This window comes from Plecotus auritus (genome assembly GCF_963455305.1).
Source record: "Plecotus auritus genome assembly, chromosome: 1".
Lineage (NCBI taxonomy): Eukaryota > Metazoa > Chordata > Mammalia > Chiroptera > Vespertilionidae > Plecotus > Plecotus auritus.
This window is the reverse complement of record NC_137770.1, coordinates 64,540,977-64,556,628: the sequence shown is the minus strand read 5'-3', so window position 1 is coordinate 64,556,628 and position 15,652 is coordinate 64,540,977. Positions and strand designations below refer to the sequence as shown.

The window sequence follows — 15,652 nt, the reverse complement described above, 5'->3', positions numbered from 1 at the left end:
TCCCTCAGCACCTGGGAGCTGGGCAGCAGCCCCGCCCCCTGCCGCTACCACTGGTTGCTGTCTGCAGGGCCATCGGTGGGGCGATCGGGCCCCGACCTGGCTTACTCAGTGCCTGGGAGCAGGGCAGTGGCCCTGCCTTCCGCTGCCGCTGCTGGTCACCATCTGGGGGCCAGCGCATGTCATAGCAAGTGGTCAAACTCCTGGTTGAGGGGACAATTTGCATATTAGGCTTTTATTATATAGGATAGTATTTAAGAATCAATTATAGTACCCAGAAAGTAATAAGATATATTTCATTTACAAAGTTCCACTTTTGTTCCAAAAGCTGTGTAAGGTTGAATAATTTGTTTAACCACACCAAACATTTATAGCCTGAGCAATAAAAAAATATATAGATATGAATTTCTTTGTGCATTTTATGTGTTTGTTCTGAAGGTTATTGAGATAGTATATGTTGAAGTGCTCAGTAAGTGGAAAATATGAGCCAACATTATTACTATACATCAACATACTCATAAATACAGCCAATATTTTCTCAGTAGTATGTGTTCAATGAGGATTATTTGCTATATTCAGCTATCAAATTAGAATTTTCTGAGTGATTTTAGATTGTTATGTAGATAAAAATGAAACAGCTTTCAGTTTGTTTAACTTGAATGCTTTTTGATAGATTATCTAAAAATATAGTGTATTAATATAAAATTTGAGGGTTAGTAAGGCCAACACATCAGATGATTTGCATTGAAAAGACAGTTTATTACGCAGTTTCCAAGAGAAGGGGGTAGTCAATACCATGGGAGGCCACATAGGGAAGGAAGCACAGGGGTTGGGTCAGGGGGGGACTGTGGGCAGGAGCCTTTATTGTAGTTTCCATGGGAAGGAATGGATGAGGCAGAGTAAATAGGCTTATGACTGGCTGGTTTGAATAATCTTAGTGGCTCTGGGGCATAGGTGCTATCCCCAGTTGTCTGATACCTGATCCTAGGATGATTAGGGTAAGTAGATAGTGGCCTAGAGTGAGAGCCCAATAAAGGAGGTGTTTGTGGTGTGGGCTCTGGATTGGTTAATTTGTATCTGAAAAGCAAGCTCATGGGTGAGTTGCTTAATAGCTCTAGGAATTGGCTATCCCTGGGAGAGCAAGCAAGATCCCAGATATCATAGCATCAGAATACAGAAAACAAAAGAAATGGTTAGTATAGTCTAATGTTGAATAATCCTTCCATTTCTGGAATAAACCCTACTAGGTTCTGATATATAAATACAGATAACATTCAGCAAACACTTTTGAAGGCCTACTATGTGCTAAACTATGTATTTGACACAAGGGACCCAAAATTCAACTCAACATAGACACTGCCTGACATCAAGTGAGATGTAAAATTATTTGGCACAGTACGTGGTCCACAGCTAGTATTTAATGCGAGTTAGCTTCTCTATTGTTTCTTTTCCAAATTTACCTCTGTTTGAGCTGTGACTGCATCCCAACATTATTTACAAGCAGGAAATTTTAATTTGTAACTATACATGGACTCTTCTAAAGAATGGCATTAATATAGGGCCATCACATCCAAAATAGTGAGTTCTATAGATTTCAAAACCATGGTTATAAGGTTTTTCAAGAATTTTCTAGAAAAGGCTGATAAATTTAGTGAGATCCTCGAGGATATGAAAAAGGACCAACTAGAAATTAAGCATACACTGACTGAAATAAAAAAATAATATACAGAGATCCAACAGCAGACTAGAGGATCACAAGAATCAAGTCAAAGAGTTGAAATACAAAGAAGAAAAAAACACCCAACTGGAAAAGCAAAAAGAAAAAGGAATCCAAAAATATGAAGATAGTGTAAGGAGCCTCTGGGACAACTTCAAGCGTACCAACATCAGAATTATGGGGGTGCCAGAAGAAGAGCGAGAGCAAGATACTGAAAACCTATTTGAAGAAATAATGACAGAAAACTTGCCCCATCTGGTGAAAGAAACAGACTTAAAAGTCCAGGAAGCACATAGAATCCCAAACAAAAGGAATCCAAAGAGGACCACACCAAGACACATCATAATTAAAATGCCAAGAGCAAAAGACAAAGGGAGAATATTAAAAGCAGCAAGAGAAAAACAGTTAGTTACCTACAAGGGAGCACCCATATGACTGTCAGCTGATTTCTCAACAGAAACTAGGCAGGCCAGACGGGAGTGGCAAGAAATATTCAAAGTGATGAATAGCAAAAACCTACAACCAAGATTACTGAGCAAACCTATCATTCAGAATTGAAGGTCAGATAAAGAGCTTCACAGATAAGAAAAAGCTAAAGGAGTTCATCACCACCAAACCAGTATTAGATGAAATGATGAAAGGTATTCTTTAAGAAGAGGAAGAAGAAGAAAAAGGTAAAGATAAAAATTATGAACAACATGCCCTGACCGGTTTGGCTCAGTGGATAGAACGTCGGCCTGCGGACTGAAGGGTCCCAGGTTCGATTCCAGTCAAGGGCATGTACCTTGGTTGCGGGCACATCCCCAGAGTGGGGTGTGCAGGAGGCAGCTGATCGATGTTTCTCTCTCATCGATGTTTCTAACTCTCTCTCCCTCTCCCTTCCTCTCTGTAAAAAATCAATAAAAAATATATTTAAAAAAAATTATGAACAACAAATACATATCTATCAACAAGTGAATAAAAAATCAAGTGAATAAAAAATCTGATGAACAGAATAATCTGTGAATATAATAGAATCAGGGGCATAGAAAGGGAGAGGACTGACAATTCTCGGGGGGAAAGGGGTGTGAGGGGGTGCGGGAAGAGACTGGACAAAAATCGTACACCTATGGATGAGGACAGTGGCGGGGGGTGGTAAGGGCAGAGGATGGGGTGGAAACCGGGTGGAGGGGAGCTATGGAGAGAAAAAAGAGGAACAATTGTAATTATCTGAACAATAAAGATTTATTAAAATTGAAAAAAATAACTTAAAATTTTTTTTTTTAATTTTAAGGTTTTACAGTTTTATCCTATCTAATAAAGAGGTAATATGTAAATTGACCATCACGTTTTCACAAAGATGGCGGTGCCCATAGCCACAAGATGGTGGTGCCCAGTCCCCTCAGCCCCGCCAGGGGGGTGGCAGGTGCACGGTGTGGCCAGACCCGCCCTCAGCCCCCCAGCCACCCTGGGCCAGCCTGAGGCGCAGGCAAGCCTCGGATATCAGCTTCCCAGCTGCCTAGGCCCGGCCCAAGGCACAGGCAAGCCTTGGATGTTGGCTTCCCAGCCACCCATGGCAGGCCCGAGGTGCAGGAAAGCCTCAGATGGCGGCGCCCAGCTGCCCAGGGCTGCCCGAGGGTCAGGTAACCAGGGCGGGCCAAGGCTTGCACTGCTGGCAGTGGCAGCAGCAGAGGTGTCATGGGGGCATCGCCTTTCCCTGATCGCTGGGTCACCTCCTGCCCCTGAGAGCTCCCGGACTGTGAGAGGGGGCAGGCCAGGCTGAGGGACCCCCTCCAGTGCATAAATTTTCATGCACTGGGCCTCTAGTTGATATATAACATAGTGTAAGTTTAAGATTTAATTTGATAAGACACATATATTGCAATACTTAAATACCTATAAAATGATTACTGCCATAATGTTAACTAACACCTCCATTATGTCACATAATTACCATTTCTTTTTTATGGTGAGAACATTTCATTTACATTCTTAGCAACTTTCAGGTATATAATATAGTATTATTACCTATAACAACCATGCTGTACATTATATCTCTAAAACTTATCACGGAAAGTTTGTAACCTTTGACCAACATTTCCCCTACACCTCAACAACTGATAACTACCATACCACTGTTTCTATGAATCTGACTTTTTTTAGATTCCACATATAAGTGATATCATACAGTATTTGTTTTTCTCTGTTTATTTCACTAAGCATAATGTCCTCAAGGTCCATCCACATTGTTACAAATGATAAGATTTCCTTCTTTCTCATGGCTAAAGAATATTCCATTGCTTATATATACCCATCTTCTTTATCCTTTTATTAACTGACAGTAACTTAAGTTGTTCCTGTACCTTGACTATGGTAAATAATGCCTCAAGTTGTGGGACCATACAGTAGTTCTGTTTTTAATTTTTTTGAGGAACCTCCATACTATTTTCCATAGTGGCTGCAACAATTTATATTTCTACTAACAGTGCACAAGGGTTCCCTTTTCTTCACATCCACATCAATACTAGTTATTTGTTGCCTTTTATATAATGGCCACTCTAACAGGCATAAGATGATACGTCACTGTAGTTTTGATTTGCATTTCCCTGATGATAAATTGCCGGGGATCTTAATCCAGCATCTTGAAGGGTTCAGGAATCTGCATGTAAATTAATCAAGAGTCCAGAGACAAAAAATAATTTTGGAAGGCATTATGGGCCAGGGAGGTGGGGCGGGGGGGCAGAGAAGACTTAGCTAAAGAAACCAAGTCCTCCTGTCTCTCTGGAACCCTTGCTTTTTATTAACACAAATTGTCCTAAGGCAAAGCAGATCAAAGGCAAGGTTTAGTATACAGAATCCATTGTCAGATTGGGGGAACTGCCTATGGCTGTTCAGGTGTTTGGCCAGCAGGAGGCAATAACATGTAGATTGAAATGCCCTCAGCTGTCTGACAGCAAGCAATCATCTATGCAAATCTTTAGCTGTGGGAAAATGCCCTTAGCCATTTCCAGCAGGCAATCCTCAAGGTTCCATCAACCTTTTGATAAAACTTCTTGCATTTATGAATAAATGATGCTGAATACCTTTTCTTGTATCTATTGGCCATCTTTATGTCTTCTTTGAAAAAATATCTATTCAGTTCCTTTGTCTATTTTTTAAATCAGATTTTCCACTTGCTATTGAGTTGTACAAGTTCTTTATATCTTTGGATATTAATATTACTTATTAGACATATGATTTGAAAATACATTCTATAAGTTGCTTTTTCATTTTGTTGATGGTTTCCTTTGCTGTGCAGAAACTTTTAATTTGATGCAGTTTCACTTACTAATTTTTGTTTTGCTTTCTTCGACTTTTGATGTCATATTAAAAAAAGTTTCCAAGACAAATGTCAAGTGATTTCCCCCTATGTTTCCTTATATCAGTTTTGCAGTTCACTTGTGATGTTTACATCTTTAATCCATTTTGAGTCAAGTCAATTTTTGTTAGTGGTAATAAAATAGGAGTCCAATTTCATTCTTCTACATGTGGTTATACAGTTTTCCCAACACCATTTACTGAAGAGATTGTATTTTTCCCATTGAGTGTTCTTGGCTCCATTGTCAACCATTAGTTGAGCATATTTGTGAGGGTATATTTCTGAGCTCTTTTGTTCCATTGGTGTATGTATCTCTTTTTATGCCAGTAACATCCTGTTTTGATTACAAAACTAATTTTGCAGCATAATTTGAAATCAGAAAGTGAGAGGCCTCTAACTTTGTTCTTTCTTGGGATTGCTTTGGTGATTTGGGGTCTTTTGTTTTTCCATATAAATTTTAGGATTCTTTATTATATTTGTGAGGAGTGCCATTGGAATGTTGATAGCAATTGCATTGAATTTATAGATGGCTTTGGGTAGCATGGACAGTTTAATATTGATTCTTCTAATCTATGAACGCAGGATATATTTCCCTTTGTTTGTGCCTTCATTAATTTCTTCCATTAAAGTGTTGTAGTTTTTAGAGTAAAGTTTATTTATTCTCCTTGTCTAAATTTATTCCTAAGTATTTTATTGTTATTGAGGCTATTGTCAATGAAACTGATTTCTTTATTACTTTTTCAGATATTTTGTTGTTAGAGAGATGCAACTAATTTGGATAGTAATTTTGTATCCTGAAAAATCAATATACAGAAATTTGTGGTGTTTCTCTCTCCTTAAAATATGATATACTTTCTGATAGCAATAGTTTGGTTACTAAAGATAGACACAAAACAGTTTTTAAAATCAGTCAAAATTCGAACTGAAAGATTTACAAGAAGCACTGCTTGAAAACTGTCAACAGCTTCTGGTTGTTCATAATAGCACCATGTCTTAGAAAAAATGTTGGGAAGGTCATTCCTGGAATATGTAACTATATCTTAGTTTTAAACCCAAGTACCTAAGTTTCTAGCTAAATATTTTAGAATGGAATTTACTTCCCTTTAGCCTTTCATTCCTACCACTCCTATATACAAGCACATCATAATTCAAAAAACAAGTTTCTTTTATCAGTGGTTGTATGTTCTATGAGGAACTCAATTAGCTATAGAATTTACTGAATATTATTTGTTATAAATATTATTCACAAAATCAGCTTAACCATTTGTACTCCATAAGCATATATAGATGCAAACGGCAGACCTTTTTTAAATTAAACTCAAAATATCGTTGCAGTTAACGGTTAAAATGTGTATCTTCCAAATATAAAATGTATACAATATGACTGTAGCAATTCAATTTTCTGCAATAGTTACACTGCCTATAAAATTATTTGGCTTCTAAATGTAATAACTGATTAATTTTGGTATTATAAAGTTTTCAAAAGAATACTCATTATTATTTTAAAATATAGGCATACATACATACGGCATGTTTTGTAAGGCAAAGAACTACCTGTTCTTTTGACTGAAGCAAACAAAATCCAAAAGTTTTAGATACCAAGATAATGATCAATACTTAAATGACGTAGTCATACCTGACAACCAAAGATAAATGTTATTCCCTAGATCTTCTTTAAATTTATCATTAAAAAGATCACTGGATTCTGGAAATGCTTCGTGGAATGTTACATAGATAGCTTGTGTCAAACAATCAGGATACACCTACCAAAAACATATTAGAATAATTTCATATTTCATATAACATAGCTCAACTACCAAAGAAATTATTAAGTTGGTGAAATATACATGTCCCTTTTTTATTATAGCGTGCTTTTGGCCATTTATTATCTCTTTGTTCATCTAATAGAGAAACATAAATGAGAGTTAAAAGTAAAGTCAGTCAGTTTGCCTATTTGATAACATTTGGGAAAAATTTTTAACTTTGATAAAGGATGAAATTACTAATTAAGATAAGGTTTGATGAATACATATTAATTTAGTTTTACCTTGCTATGTTATCCTCTTTTATAAAGTAACATGTGCAAATAATTCTAATAAAAAGTGTATATAAATATAATTGACATATAACATTGTATACATTTAATGTGTACAATGTTTTGATTTAATATATTTATATATTGCAAAATGGCCTTAGCTAACACCTCTGTTACGTCACATAATTATCAGAGAATAAAAAGCATATTTTTGAATAATCAAAGCCTGTTTAGGTGAGTTAATGTATTATAATCATTATTATATTACTTACATATTAAAACTATGATCAGATATCAATACCAGTGGTCCCTAAACTACTAAATTTCTCTCAGGGAATACTTAAACGTAAAAATATATATTTTTATATTAAAGATTTAAAAAATTACTATTTTGGTACTCTGCATTCAGATAAGTATTTATAATCACCCATTTAGCCCTAATAATGTAAAATTTTAGAATCAGAAAAGCCCTTTACAGGTAACTGTCCTAATTCCTGGAACCTATAAATGTTAAATTATACAGCAAAAGGGCTTTGCAGACATCATTAAGTGAAGGATCATGAGATGGAAAGATTATTTTAGATTATACAATGGGCCTTAAGCCACAAGTATAAGAGGGAAGCTGAGGAAAATTTTATTACAGAAGAGAAGGCAATATGATGGCAGAAGTAGAGATACAAGTAATGTGACTAGAAGCCAAGGAATGTTGGCAGCCATCAGAAGCTGGAAAAGGCAAGGAATGAATTATCCCTTGGGGCCTCTTAAATAAATTATCCCTGTTGATACCTTGATTTTAGCCCTTTAAGACTCATTTTGGGGAAATGAGCTGGGGACATCAGAGGAATGGCAGCATGAGAGATCCCCTTGGCCTCTCCCTCTGAAATTAGAACAAGTTAATTAATTATAACTCAGCAAAGAATTCCCTGCTCAATACAGAGGCATGCCTGAGAGACCTGTGTATTGAAACATTTAAAGGTGGGCAACCGGGAATAAATGGGGAGATGAGAAGGGAGGAAATTGCAGATGACCCAAAGATGCAGCCCTGTAGCCAGGAGCTCATGTCTTGGCCTAAGAGAGGGGAGGAAGCCAGCAGTAGCAGGCACTTCCTTCTGCCAGAGGAAGAGATCTGCGGGGCGGGAGGGGGGGGGGGGAATGGAGGGCAGGGGGTAGTCCAGCAGGGCAAGCAGAGCAAACAGTGACTGAGCCAACAGACGCCTGACAGAGCATGGAGTTCCATGTAGCTCTCCACTGTGGGGCTGGGCAGTAGTGTTTCAGACAAATAAATGGAACCACAGAACCTTGCCGCTTGGACTCCCAAAACTCACCCTTGGAGGTGGGTCAAGGATCATATTACCTGTAAACCAAGAGCCACTGCAGTAGGACCACTGTTTCCCTCTGTGACTGATCCCCAGATGGGGTGCTTGGGGCAGGACCCCATAGAGGTCAGGAGTTGCTATTATGGTGAGGTCAAAACAAACCTCACCCTCAAGCAGTGTCGCTGCATTGTCTTATGGAAGTTGTGGAGGTCAAGACTGGGAGATCACAGAGGTAAAAAATAGTAAATAAAGACCTCTTCAGAGGAAATGGCTATTGGCCATATATGTATATAGACAGAGATAAATGTGTAGGCAAAGGAGCAAAGCAAATACCATGAATAACCATGGTAATGAGGATGATCAGAAAGAAAATGAAAAATCCCCAGAAAGCAGGCTGGAACACATGGAAATACTAGTATATGATATAAATGACAGAGGTTTCAAGATTGCAGTTCTGAAAATATTCAAGATGTGAGAAAATATAGACAGGCAATTCAATGCAGTCAGAAAACAAATCAATAAAAAAAAGTTCTTTACAAAAAAGATTGAAACTTTACAGAAGAACCAATCAGAAATCCTGGAAATGAAGAATGCAATTAAGGAGATTAAAAGTAAACTACTGAGCATAAAAAACAGAGCCAACCAGATGGAGGAAATAATTAGTGATATCAAAGATAGGAATCTAGAAATGACACAGAGGGAAAAAGAGAGAGAGAGACCTGAACATAAAAAATAATGAAAGAGCTCTATAAGACTTATCTGACTCTATTAGAAAAAGTAATCCTATATAATAAAAGGCTAATATGCAAATAGGCAGAATGGCAGAACAACCGAACAAGCTATGATGTGTGCTGACCACCAGGGGGCACGTGTGGAACATGGTGGGCATCGGCCTCAGTGGTATGGTGGATCAGGAGAGTGGGGGTGCCAGACCAAGGTGGGGCACTGGTTTCTGTCATTGGGGCAGCCTCTGATGATTACTGAAAATTCTTTGCTCCCGTGCACCGTGGTCCCGCCTGGTGCTTGCACCTGCTGCCTGTATTGGAGCCGCCGCTTGCACCTGCTGCCAGCACCCAGTGCCGGCCCTGATTGCTCAGCACTGTCAGTGGGTGCGAGCAGCAGCTGCCGGCCTCGATCTTTCCTCAGGGCTTCTCCTCCTCCCCCTGCTCCTGAGGGGTGATTGGGACCAGCAGCTGCCTCTCACACCCACAGCCGGCGTCGGCCCTGCTCGCACCCGCTGATGGCGCCGGCCCCAATCGCTCCATGCCATCAGAGGGTGTGAGTGGGGCTGGCACCGTCAGTGCTTGGGAGTGGCGGTGGCATGAGCTGGGCTGCCGCAGACAGGGGACCAGGGGCCACTGTGGGAGGGGCTGGGCGGGGGTGCAGAGGATGGGCCAAGACCCGCCCCTGTGCGCACTGCAGCCTTGCAGCCCACAGTTCCTTTCAAGGTGCACAAATTCGTGCACTGGGCCCCTAGTATTAGAATAATAGGCATTCTGGAGGAGGAAGAGAGGGGACAGGGAACAGAGTATATTCAAACAAATAGTGGATGACAACTTCCCAAACCTATGGAAAGAACTAGATCCTCAAATCTAAGAAGCAAACAGAACTCCTAGTTACTTCAATCCAAAGAGGCATTCTTCAAGACAGTTGGTATTAAAACTGTCAAAAATTAATGACAAAGAAAAAATGCTCAAAGCAGCCAGGGGAAAGAAGAAAGTGAAATACAAAGGAAAACACATCATAATTTCATACAACTTCTTAGTAGAAATTTCACAAGCCAGAAGAGAGTGGAACCAAATATTCAAACATCTGAAAGAGAGAAATTACAAGCCACAAATAACATATCTAGCGAAATTATCCTTTAAATATGAAGGAGAAATAAAGACATTCCCAGACGTACAGAAGATGAGGGATTTTATCACCAGAAACCTCCATTGCAGGAAATACTCAAGGGAGTTATTCTGAAACAAAAAACATAAGGTCACAACACTAAGCGTAAGATCACCAAAGTGTCCCGTGATAGAGGACTGGATAAAGAAGATGTGGAACATACACACAGTGGGATACTACTCAGCCATAAGAAAGAATAACATACTGCCATTTGCAACAACATGGATGTACCTTGAGAATATTATGCTAAGTGAAATAAACCAGTCAGAAAAAGTTAAGAACCGTATGGGATATAAAACTAGCACTCATGAAAACAAACAGCAGTGTAGTAGTTGTGGAGGTAAGTGGGTAGGGGAAGAAGCGGGTGCTAATATAGGGTGATAGGAGAAGATCTGACTTTGAATAGTGGGCACATGGTGCAATCAATATACAGATCTTATAACACAGAACACTTGAAACCTATATGATCATGTTGACCAATGTCACTTCAATAAATTCAATTAAAGAAAAAAACTCAGGGTGGGGAGAGATTAACCAGGGAACTTATACGCATACTAGAGGCCTGGTGCATGAATTCGTGCATGGGTGGGGTCCCTTGGCCTTGTCAGCGATCAGGGCTGATCGGGGGGGCCGGCCAGCTGGGGGGAGGGACCGCAGGAGGTTGGCCTGCCATGGGAGGTCGGCTGTGGGAGTGCACTGACCACCATGGGGCAGCTCCTGTGTTGAGGTTCTGACCCCTGGTGGTCAGTGCACGTCATAGCAACCAGTCAACCGGTCACTCAGTCATTCAGTCATTTAGGCTTTTATATATATAGATATGCATAGCCCATGGACACAGACAATAAGACAATAGTGTGGTAAAGGCCTGGGAGGGATAGGTGTAAGATGGAGGCAATCAATAGGGGAAAAAAGGGGAACATCTATAATACTGTCAACAATAAAGACAAATTTTTAAAAAAGACTTGTTTTGGACTTCTGGCCTAATTGTGAGACAATTAATTTCTGCTCTTATAAGCCACTAAGTTTGTGACAATTTGTTATAGCAACAATAGGAAACTAATAGAGTCACCGAATCCAGTATTGTTCACATTTGCTTGTAAGTGATGGTTTTATTTGAAAAAACTCAATGATTATTTTGGGAGGGGGGCAGGGATGAGAGAGAAGAATGCTTTAATATATTGATATATTTAACTTTATTGAATGAACCGTGAACATTTTACTACCAGAAAGAATCACATATTTTATTGTGGTACATAAAACCACTTCCACTTAAATAGCTCTGAAGAGGACAAACCTAATCATTAAAATTAAATGTTGCACATGGTGAAAAAGAGAAACCTCTAAAAGTTTTCTGTGAGCACCTTACCTTCAGGAGATTAAAGGAAAAAGAGATCAAGTGTCAAATTGTGTTGGGAAAAATTTCTAAAGGAATATCTTTGTACAATATGGGAAGAGAGGGAAGTAAAAGCCACACTAAATATGTTTAGATTCAGTTAATATATGATATAATAAAAAGGCTAATATGAAATTGTCCCCTCCACCGGGAGTTCAACCAGGAGTTTGACCAGGGGGTAGGTTGGCTGGCCAACCACCTGCGGCTCCTCTCCCTACAGCCAGCCCCGCTCCCAATCAGTCCCCCCACACCCCCAATCAGGGGTGGGGCTGGCCCACCAACTGCTCGCAGCCCTTTCCCCAGGCCGGCCTGATTGGCCCCATCAAGGCAAACCAGCTGGACCCCACCTGTGCACAAATTCGTGCAACCGGGCCTCTAGTGTGTGAATAATAAGATCTGAAGATATTTTTTATTCTTTAATATTAATAAATTTTTCTTCCTTAGGTATGATAAGTCAGCTGAGTCAATAGTAACAAAACCTCCACTTATCTGAATGAGTTAAAAATAATGGAAATTGGTCAATGAGAGATGAGGCTCCACTTCCATTTAAATTGCTCTGAAGGGGATAAACCTGTAGGGAGGTGGCCTGGTTCTCAAGCAAAGAAAGATTATTGAGAGAAAAATAGTTGTTTTTGTCACCTCTAGACAATTTAATTAGCCCAAATCCTAGCTATTAACTATTTCCTGCATGAAAAAAAAATTCAAAAATATTAGCAGACAAAATTCCAGTCTATCTTTGAGAACATCATTGTTCTACAAAACAACAATTTATGAATCAGGAATCTGATCATCATCTTTATCTGATAGACAACCAGCTGTGGAACTGAGACTGAATGTCTTAACAAGATCCCCCAGAAAATTAGTAGTAGATTCCAGACATGAAGCCAAATCTCATTCCAAGTTTACTACTGGTTTCCTTTGTGACACAGTAGGTATAGTTTATAAGATAAGTAAAGATCAAACATAAATATTTCACAATTTAGGTTTGTTTATGAAGGACATTTAACTATTTTTATTTTAGGCTTGTTTTACCCATGGAAAAGAAACATTTACTGACTCCAAAATACCTATGTATTTCTGATTTACAGATGTCAACACAACGAAGTATTTGAATGTGGCTTCTGCTTTGAAATACTAGATGTTTAAATTTAAAAATACCTGATGAAATTCCTACCATCTTCATTTAACATTACTCAAGAATATAAATTATTTTAATCAACCCTACTCATTAGTTAATAGTAGAGCAAAGTGAAACTAAGCATTTGATTCATAAATTTGTCCATGTTCTTTACTTAAGAGGGACTTAGTCCTTAAGCATAACATATACTTTTCAAGTCCTCTTAGATCAAAAGATATATTGTAAAGAAAAACAAAATTGATAAGCAATTTTTTAGATAAATATAAAAACCAAGAATATACATAGGATAAGTCAATAGTTTTCAAATTATTAATATGCAAACAAAAGACCTATATCTCACTAAGGAGATTCTGTAAGAACTTTAGTCAAGGGAATACAATATTCTAGAGTGAGGGACATATCAGAGCACATGACCAAGTTGTAGTACGAGAGACAACTGATCTATGTTTCTCTCTCTTTCTCTTTCTTTCTCCCTCCCTTCTCTCAAATCAATAATAATAATAATAAAGGATGTCCTCAGGTAAGAATTAAAACAGTATCATAACTTACTTTACTTCAGGAAATTTTGCTTTCAAAGTAATAAAATATGTTCTCATATGTGTTTAAGTAAAATAACTATTTTTCTATTTCATTAGCTCCAAAAATAATTAGCATAACCATTAATTTCTATGTTTTACCTGAAAGAATGCATCCTTTTTACTTAGAGGTATGCTTATGAAAAGTGTCACGTAACTTTCTGAAATCCTATCAAACAAGAAATCTTGATTTTCTTTGTCAGGCTTAAAAAACAAAAGATGTATGGAATTAAAACCATTAATATTACAATTTAAAATTAGAATTTGTTTGCCTGTCAGTAATTTTATCTATTCTTAACGAGCAGATCAGTTGCTGCAGTGGAATGAACATGGGTTTTGGCATCATGCAGACCTAAATTTAAATCCTGGCTGTTATTTCATTAGCTGTGTTACCCTGGGCAAGTTAATTAAGTCCTAGTTTCCTCATCTGCCAAATGTTGAAAATATATACATATCTTAAAGTAGTATCTTAAAATTAAATAAGGACAAGGTTCATGTTTTATGTGATGTATTTCAAGCACAGTGCCTGGCACATAGAAAACACAAAAATGCTTGATGAATTAATGAAGGTTCTTATAGTAGTTGGCATATAGAAGGCAATCAATGACTTAGTTACCTACTATTGTTCTATAACCATTCCAATTCTTTCATTACCAGTAACTCAGCATGAAAGTAAAGCCAATTATTGGGATGAAACAGTCATATCTAGAACTAGTAAAATTGTGACATCATAGCTTAACTGAAAACAAAATAAGGATGTTGCAAGAAGGAAGAAATATATAGATAATAATGGCAATATTATAGTAAAGTCCTAATGTAGCACCCTGGATTCTTGCTTTATTAAGAAATGAAGAGATGAATTAGAGTTCAAATCTATGAATTAAGCAATAAAAATGAATTAAATGATCCAAATTCATTTATGATGTCAACTGTAGAAGCACCCTGGCATTAACACATCATGGTAATAAATACCAAAAATTTTCAAAGTTAGTGGTAGTCTTTTATGAAATTAGCAAGCCATATGAGCTGGGATTTACAAATGCACAGGATCTTAGACCTAAAATGGAAGTTGGATATCATCTACATTAAGTTCTTCTATTTTAGTGATTGCACTGGTGCTCAGAAAGATTAAGAGAATTATTTAAGGTTATACAGTTAAGTAACTGAGAGCCAGACTAGAATCTAGGTCTCCTAACTCCCGATACAGCTCTCATACTTGTGTAATAAATTTATGGAAGGAGATTGTAGCAAAAATAATAATGATAATGTTAATAGCAGTTCTTGATCACATATATATATGTATATGTATACATATATATGTAATTTATTAGTCAAGTAAGTTAGCATGTTTCAAATACACAATCTACAATTAACATGTATGAAGAATTTCCTGAAGCAGAAACTTTGAGAATATGTCTTTGAGTAATACGTGTCCATACCATAAATACCTCCATAGGAGACAAGAGTAGAAAAACGGTATGATAATTTTTTTGGTAAATGTTATGGTATGATTGGAAAGAAAATATATCCTGTAGCTGTTTGTGATATTCAGTTTACTGATATATCCATTAGATCAAGCTATTTAACATCATATTATACTTGCATTCCAGGAATAAATCCCACTTATCATAGAGAAATATTATTTATGTGCTTCTGAATTTGGTTTGCTAGTATTTTGTTGAGGATTTTTACATCAATACTCATGAAAGGATATTTTGTTTCTTATAGTACTGTTGACTTTGGTATCAGGTTAATGCTGGCTTCATAGAATGAGTTAGGAAGTGTTCTCCCTTCTCAATTTTTTGGAAGGACACTGTGTTCTCTCTATCAATATAATAATAATAATTAATTATAATAATAATAGATGTATCTATTAAACACTCACTCTATACCTAGTTCCATGAAAATAAAACTTTACATGCATTTTCTCATAGCACTCCCAGTAAACACATAAGGTAGGTAATTTTTAAAACTTTATGAATGACTTAAAGAGGTCAATAACTATTCAAGGTCACATTATTTACTAAGTGCATAAACTTGTTTTTGAAAGCCAGATCTCTTAACTCTATTATATTGCATCCCTTATTACATTTCTATGGCATTTCACAGTTTATTATGTGTCTTCTTATTCATGCCACTTTTAGAACACACAACCTAGAAAAAAACAGGTTTTATGTTATTTTTTTACCTGTTTTTTTTGTTTTGCCTTTAGAGAAGCTCCGAGAGGTTTTCTCAAATAGCCCAAAGTCTC

At 37.5% G+C, this 15,652-nt stretch overlaps 1 protein-coding gene across 1 annotated transcript in view; it reads right to left on the bottom strand.

Annotated features, from left to right (window-relative positions):
- FAM227B (family with sequence similarity 227 member B) overlaps positions 1-15,652 on the bottom strand; it is a gene marked incomplete at its 5' end in the record, with an annotated part of 208,610 nt that overhangs the window by 166,130 nt on the left and 26,828 nt on the right. The window contains 2 exon segments of the mRNA XM_080643141.1: positions 6,688-6,814; positions 13,504-13,605. Coding sequence (XP_080499267.1) covers positions 6,688-6,814; positions 13,504-13,605 — 229 coding nt within the window.